Source organism: Danaus plexippus, chromosome 11, assembly GCF_018135715.1.
Source record: "Danaus plexippus chromosome 11, MEX_DaPlex, whole genome shotgun sequence".
Lineage (NCBI taxonomy): Eukaryota > Metazoa > Arthropoda > Insecta > Lepidoptera > Nymphalidae > Danaus > Danaus plexippus.
This window is the reverse complement of record NC_083544.1, coordinates 8,569,871-8,577,818: the sequence shown is the minus strand read 5'-3', so window position 1 is coordinate 8,577,818 and position 7,948 is coordinate 8,569,871. Positions and strand designations below refer to the sequence as shown.

Below are 7,948 nucleotides of genomic sequence, written 5' to 3'. Positions count from 1 at the left end.
TGTATTGATATAGTTTAACTAGAAATGACACTGTAATTGTAATATATGGTACAACAATATCATTTTATTACAGCAATACTAGGAGTTGGATGAATCATCACTAGAAATCGAATCCGTATATACCCGACCTTCGTTTGAGACATTTATTAGTTTTCGGTTGATAACAAAGGTTCTCTTTAATTAAATAAATATCATAAAGGAAGGATTAACATTTATTTAAAAACGTGTATATAAAATGTACATTCCTAAATTTTCTATTGTTTTAATAAAAGATGCGGTTTTATTTTTGATTGTTCATCACGTAAGAGGTTTTAATTCTTCGTCGTCGCTTTTTCCTTTCTTGTACGAAATGCGTAACTTGTACGTCATACTACTTAAATTAAATCCATTATTCGTGTTGATGATAACGTTATGATGTTTCATATAATAAAAAAAATAAAAGCATTTTTTGTTTTAATTTTTAAATTGTTCAAATCCGTTCATTCCGATTCAAATTAAGAATAACTTTTAATTCAAATTGTTTGTGAAGCATCAGTTCGCAATATTTTTAAAGTAAAAGTAATATACATATATAGGTTTGGAGGTTGGATCTGAAATAAATTTAGTGTAAGTTTACCCAAAAATATTAATAAAAAATATTAATGAAAATATTATATACCGATATTATATAGTGCTATTGATTATTGCCATTACTTTGTATTTTTATGTTGGTAGAGTACAGTTTGTTTTGAACACAGTAGCGTGTTCATTGATCTTGTATGCAAGCTGCCGTGAGCTTGGCAGGTAAATGCCTGTAATTTTAATACAGTCTATGAAATAGTGATCTATTAAAATGACTATGTAAGCTTATTTTGTTAGTCATTAGATGTTTTTGGTTGTTTTTGTTAATGCTTTGTTAAACTTAAGGTACTTTTTAAGATATAGTTCGCGTTGCTGGTAGTTGGTACTTCAAGTTTGTTTACGATTTTCAAAGGCATACCTTAACGACATTGGCTGTATAGTTCTTAAGTAAAATGCACTTAAGTGCATTTCCCTACCGTATTAATCATTCAGGATTAATATGGTGGAGAAATAAATTATGTTAATTAGTTTGACTCACTCTATGGTCAAAAGTCTAATTCGTTCTTATGAATTTAGCGTATTTGACACCAGACTCTTATAAACAACTTGTTTACCTCATAAGAAATTTGTTCAATCTTAAAAGCTCAAGAGATTTTAATTATATTCTGTTTTTTGAAATTAGTGTACAAAACATCAATGTTCTCGGTTTGTGTTATGCGTTCATCATCTGAATAATGACATTATTATATACTAGGAACCAGCCTCGGCTTTGCACGGACTCTTTACAAAAAATATAAAATAGCCTAGTTAATTTTGAGAATTATTAAACTTATATTATGATAACTTTCAAATGGTGCGCCCGATTTAAATGATTTAAAAAGTAATATACAGATACTGATGTAGGCTTGAAAATGAAGTAATTTATTTTGATAAGACTTAATACCGTATCTATGTAAATAGCTGCTTTCCAATAAACCCTTTTGTAATTGCAATTTTAAATTGTTGTAAATTGGATATACTATGTTATCTTTAAGGTATAGATATATGCCACCGCGGAATTTTCTGTAGAACTATATAAGATACGCAATTCCACCATATATTATTTGTCATATCTCAAACACTTTAGGCAGCGTTTTTGTTAAAAACTCTCAGACGGCTCATGTTTTCCCGACAACCATAACAATTATCGTTAATGTACGGTCAAGTAAATATAAAAACTTAACAACTTATTTACTAAAACCTTCCTCGAGAATCACGTTATCGAGTGGTGATAACTGTTTGATAATCGATGCAGTAGTTTTTCCTTTTTTCACGAACAGACAGACAGACGCGGCGATGGACTTTGTTTTATAATATGTATTGATGATGATGATGATTCATGACTAAAGTAGGCATATTAAAATTTATTGTAGAACATTGATTTTCCAGCATTGAATTAATATAACCAGGGACTGATTTTTCAAAGCAGTTTTATTTGTATCGTTGTTTTATAAGTCCATTTAGGTATATGCTTTATTCTCTCCATAGTTAGTAAAGCAAAACATGGAAATAAGTGTAGGGCGTTAAAATGCCTTATATTTATAAGATGGTCCTTCCTACGTAAAGAATGTCTATTCCAACCATAAATCTGTCAGCAATTACTTAGAGCTGGGTCTCACTTTTCTTTCTGAAGACTGAAATAGCCCTCTGTTATTTCATATTTCCCTCAGACTGTGTGACTAATGGAGAGACTTAGCGACTTGACTGCCGGACCACGAAGTATTTTTATATGTAATAAGTAGGACACTTATTAATTAAGTAGCTTAATATGCGTACACATGTGTTCGCGGTATCTTCATAGTTATGATAGTACTATCAACGAAATCGATATTTTTAAGTAGGGCGAAGAAGGTCAGGGTTTCCTGTTTATGCGAGGTCTGAAGTTATTACCCTGGTTGATCCAAATAAACGAAACAGCGAACTACTAGGTTCTTCTACCACAAACGTACTGAAATAAATACAAAAAACTTCTTACTGGTCTATGGTTCAAATCAATGTTGCTTTAGAGTTTCTGGTATCCTGGATGTCTAGCATCCTATCTCATCTTAAGTGACCATCTGTCGGTCTCCTTTCAAATACACTACCAACTTGTTGTGATCAATACTGTCTATATTCCGAAACCGTTTTAACAATTTCTGTCAACCTGGGAAGCATTGATCAGGCTAGGCCTACTAAAGTTGTATGATAGCTTTCGTCACTAATAAAATAAACTCTGAAAGGGTATCCAGTTGTCTTTCCAGACATGACACTTCTCCTAACCACAAGAAGGCTACAGAAAGAGACCCCATCTAACTTTACAATTTACATCTACGCTGATGACGTACCCAATTTTTATGCAACGCAATGAGGTCATTATATCCTTGCAGGTGGTTTAGGAGAGTTGCAGTTCAACACCCATAACAAGAATTCCGTTAATCTATCTAAACCTTTGCCCTTAGCCATGTAAACATCATCGATGAGAATAAAATTTTAAGTTTTATTTAACGTCATCACCTCAAAGGCTTTTTCTTGGCTTTGCCAAAAAGCTTAGCTTTCAAAGTTACAACTACGATGTAATAATTTTTTTGCCAAATTTTTTTATTTATCGTTGTAAAATATAGCTAGAACCAATCATGAGTCTAATTTAGACAACCTGGCCATAACGCACATAAGAATATATTTTTTTAATTTATTATATACTATAATATAAAGATTTATTATTTTTTATGTATAATCATAGAAATTTTTTTGTACCCTTAAAAAACTTAACATACCAATAAATATATTTTCTAACAAAATTAACATTTCCATATCAATTCTTGGGATCTAAGAGTGAAACAGTGTTTCAAGTTCATTGCCATCTAAAATCGGTTGATAAAGCGATTTTGAGAAAGCATTACGTGAATAATTAAAGTGGATTGCGTGTAAAAATCAAATGTCCTTGACCTTGAGAAAATCTAAAATACCTCTTTGAAGGGACGCCGCCATTAAATTAAGAATTGTTGACCACTGACTGGCGCTTAATGCACATCATATCTAATAATAAATTATCCCGGAATGCTGCAACATAAAGATGTCAAAAATATATAAAAGGTTATAAAGTTATCTACATGGCGGTTGAGTTTTTAGGAATTAAAAACAACTATTCCTATTGGGTCTTTTTGTATGTGAAGAAATTGTTAAAAAAAGCTTAAGGTTCCATTGCTCTACACATCCTACGTCTTTTTGTGGTTCCTATATAACTTTGTATTTATATAACAATTGGCTCACTTGTCTATGTGGTGGCTAAGGAAGTCTTTAATTTTTTAATTTATTGTATTGATTATACTTGCACATGATATATTTAACCCTGCTGGCTGTCATCACACCGACATCTATGGAGTATAACTACTTACTTCACCAATGTAGTCATCAGGTCACGCGAGATATTTATCATGTTATGTAGCTAGTATTTATACGTATGACCTATAGGATATGTTGCTTCTGGAAAATTATTAATTTCAGCTGTGAATCACTCGGATTACTGCAATAATATAATAAAGAAGCTTTTAGGAAATTAATGTTTCAGACGAAAAATTTATATGTTTACTAATTTAGTCATTTTGTTATTTGAATAACGAACACAGATTTAAACAAAACGCGAGATCATTTACGTATGTAAAATAAATTTAGCTCAAAAACTATTGGTGACGTTTTCGATTGTGAGTCATCGGATTTAAACTGAAAATCCCATTTTTATAATAGACTTGTTCTGTTATAAGTTAGTTTTATTTAGATTTCCATTTCTATAGTAATGCTATAAACACGCTGCGTGTCAATCTCTGCTTAATGGCCGGCCCTGGGGAGGCAATGTAAAGTTGATCACCAGCTTATTGCTCGCTTTAGTTATGCGATTTACAGTAGTAGAAGTCTTTGTAGCTCTGACTCCAAATGATATGGTTATTATAATAAAGATACACACTCAATTACAAGGAAAATATTCATATGTATTTATAGTTTTTAATATATAAATAATTAATTTAGGAGTTGTTCTTTGGTTATTTTATAAGATTACATCAAGAATAGCTTTCTTTTCATAAAAAAGTATATAACAATCAAAAAGTATGATAAGTATTTTATTTAATAAAATAGTAAAAAGCTATACCTTGTCATCAGGTTAATAATTAAATGAGAACCTGGGACTATAGATATGATTCAGTATATCTCTGTCAAATTAATATAGATAAAAAATATTTTTGAAAATTATGAAATAATTTTAATCAAAAGAAATGTATTTCACTTAATAAATTGAATTTCTTGTTATTATTTAACAAGTTAGGTATGTTTTGTAATTTAAATTCTTTTTATAAATTAAGGTCAATTGGCATAAACTGTTAATATCGGCAAGTTATTCATGATCAGATATTATTTTACAATCTACATTTATTTCCGGAGCTGACGTCGTTTGTTTTAGTTTTAAGCGACTGCTATGTGAATGTCCTATGAATTATTTATAACAAAATCGCTTTCGCGAAAGGCATATTTTTTAACGTTTTAGTCCTTGTTATGGCACATTTCCTGTATTTAATGTATTGGCCGCTACTGGGTCGTAATAAAGTTTATATTAGAATGGACCGTAATTATGTAGGATAATACACAGGTTGTTGGTTGTTTGCATGCCGTTACCATGGCAACAGTATCGGGGCATCTGAGGAACTCGGCGCGGTCAAGTGATTTGAATAGAGTTCATCGTACTGTTTATGGACTTACAAGGTTTGATTGTCAATCATTTGAGATATAAACTTGATTTAAGATTGTTCATTATTATTACTAATTTGCATTTCATTAAATATATGCAACAGATAACTTCTAACGGTCCCATAGATAAGAAATAGTTTTCAAGAATATGTATTGCTGTATTATTGGTTTTTATCTAAGGAGTTGGAGATCAGTTTTTGACAAAATTTGTTGTATGGAGATGAATGAGTTTGAATTTAAAAAAAAATGGACCTAAAAATTCTTGGTCACACTTTTTTGAACAAAAAAGTAATTTATATATACATATTACTAAACATGTAACAATTTTATAAAATAGTGTCACAAAAGTCTAACTTAATTTAATATTATTATTTTGCTACTGGACGGTAGATGGCGTTGATCGTGAAAAAGAAAAATCTAGTATGTTCAAAGGTTTATTTTCTTAAATCTACAAGAAAAATACAATAATCGAAATTTATTTATTCCGAATGTAATGAATAGGAATTCGACACTTGTTAATATGATACTGGTCAAAAGAGTACATAGTTATAGTAAAATGACCTAAGAAAGTTTATAAAACATATATCTAGTTTTTAAAAGTATTTTTGTCACAAAACTTAAAGTAGACTTATTTTAGAATTTCAGTTGTAGTATTGGTAGAGAAATACAAGTGTGCTTACAGTATTATAAAAGACATTTCAATTAAAAGCTTTATTATTAAATATCGAATACAATTTTCACTCTCGGAGCTTTCATTCGTATAAATAATCAGTTATCAGTTTCTAAATCATAAAAAAAATAAATAATCCTAGTAACAAAACAAGGATAAAGCTTGGTACATACTTGTCACACTATAAATGCGAGGACTAATATATTGGCACTATGATAACTACGTAGAATACATATGAACCTTAAAAATACACAGTGGAACGTAATATGATTAACACTTATTTATTATAATTTCAAGAAATGCCAATACGAAGTACGACACGGTAATATTATTATTACAGCGGTTAGTGGTGTACGTTTTTTTGAACAATTTTGTTCATGAAGTTATTCAATATTTTTTAATTCATAATACATTTAAAACGTTACCAATTATCTTACTGACTAGGCAGTTACTCTAATTAATTTTTAATTAAAAGCCACAATTAGTAAATTATATTTAGTATAAATTTTATCATAACAAAACCGTTGCATGTTTATATATATGGCCAACATTACGGTAAACGTATTATAATGTGGTAAAATGCTTTTGAATGTTTACGTTTAGATTCTAGTTCATTAGTATATCGACTTAGTGCACACAATTTAAGGTAATTTCCCCGATCTCCATAAAGACCAGACTTTATAATTATTGTATATATAAAAAAATATGTACTTGTTTTATTAAAGTATAAGAAAAGATTCTTTGCGCATTGGGTGGGTACATAAGTAAATTGCAGTTATCATTTTTGTTAATTCAAGTATTGTAGAAAACAATTTTAGTTTAGAGGTAAGTTCTCTTAAATATAAAGAATAGGTTAGTTGTAATAGTAGCTAAATAATAAAAATCCATCACGAGGGAAGATGTTTTGTACATTTTTATAAGAAGATCAATAAAAAGACAACTACAGAACGCAATTTAAAAATAGGCAGGTGCTTGCGAAAGTACTAAAAGCTGTGTTTAGGATTCGAAGCGCTAGGATTCGAACGAAGCTTAACTTAATTGAAATCTCACTGGGAAACACTGTTTACCAAATACCACGAGTGGGTCTTGGCACTACGACGGGTGCGGGAGCTGGGGGTGGAAGCATGTCAAACTCCTCAACAATGGTCTTAGGGTGGAGAGCGCTGATGTTATTATCGAGTGTGTATGTCCTCGCGTGGGTGCGGACTATGGCGGGCTTCGTTTCGTTGACAAGCCAATCGTCGCGTTCCCTCATCCGGTTTAGCTGCCTGTCCCGCAGACGCTGCAGACGAGACAGGTGGAACTTCACTTGCTGTGGACTGAGCCCCGTGCGACCAGAGAGTAGGAGCTCCATGTTGTATTTGTACGATTCCTCGGGTTTGCGGCGGTTCCATTGATAACTGAAATTTACGAACAAGTTCTTATAATATTAAAGTTATTTAGATACCAAGTTTTGTTTTGTTGAATAATTTTAAGAAATGGGTACGACATCAAATATAATGTACATACCCTGGGAACGGTCTCTTGAGCCGTCTCTCAATATGGGGACGCGATCGTTTCTTCAACTCGTTGGGTCGAAAGCCGTGTGTCTTGTTTCGAATCGGATTCTTCTTCGGCCCTCGTCTGAGAGGACTCGGGTGAAGGTCGAAGGACTTGGGGTTCAAGACAGGGTTACTGGTGACGTCATTGATATGGCCATCTTCAACTTCTCTGCTCGCGCTCGGCGCTGTTATCTCATTGATTTTTCCCATTCGTTGGTATCTCTTTTGTAGTTCTTTAACTTTCGCCTTCGATACTTTCTTTAGTTTAGTTTGACAAATAAACTCCCTCGGCTCGAAACAGCTTCTTGGTGCCCATCTAGAAGTACAAGAATACAGTTCTAGTTTATTCAAAGTGTATTTTCATCACGTAATGTTTAAGCTTCATTAGAAAGAGACAAGGTGCCGACGGAGGCGCCATGGC

General features: G+C 31.8%; 1 protein-coding gene across 1 annotated transcript in view; it reads right to left on the bottom strand.

Moving 5' to 3' along the window:
• Positions 1-5,737: 5,737 nt before the first annotated feature.
• The window catches only part of LOC116765597 (uncharacterized), a 58,366-nt gene continuing 56,155 nt past the window's right edge, over positions 5,738-7,948 (bottom strand). The window contains exons 6-7 of the mRNA XM_032655127.2: positions 7,496-7,843; positions 5,738-7,386 (exon numbers count right to left, since the gene is read on the bottom strand). Coding sequence (XP_032511018.1) covers positions 7,050-7,386; positions 7,496-7,843 — 685 coding nt within the window. The 3' untranslated portion in view covers positions 5,738-7,049. The remainder of the gene's footprint in view (positions 7,387-7,495; positions 7,844-7,948) is intronic.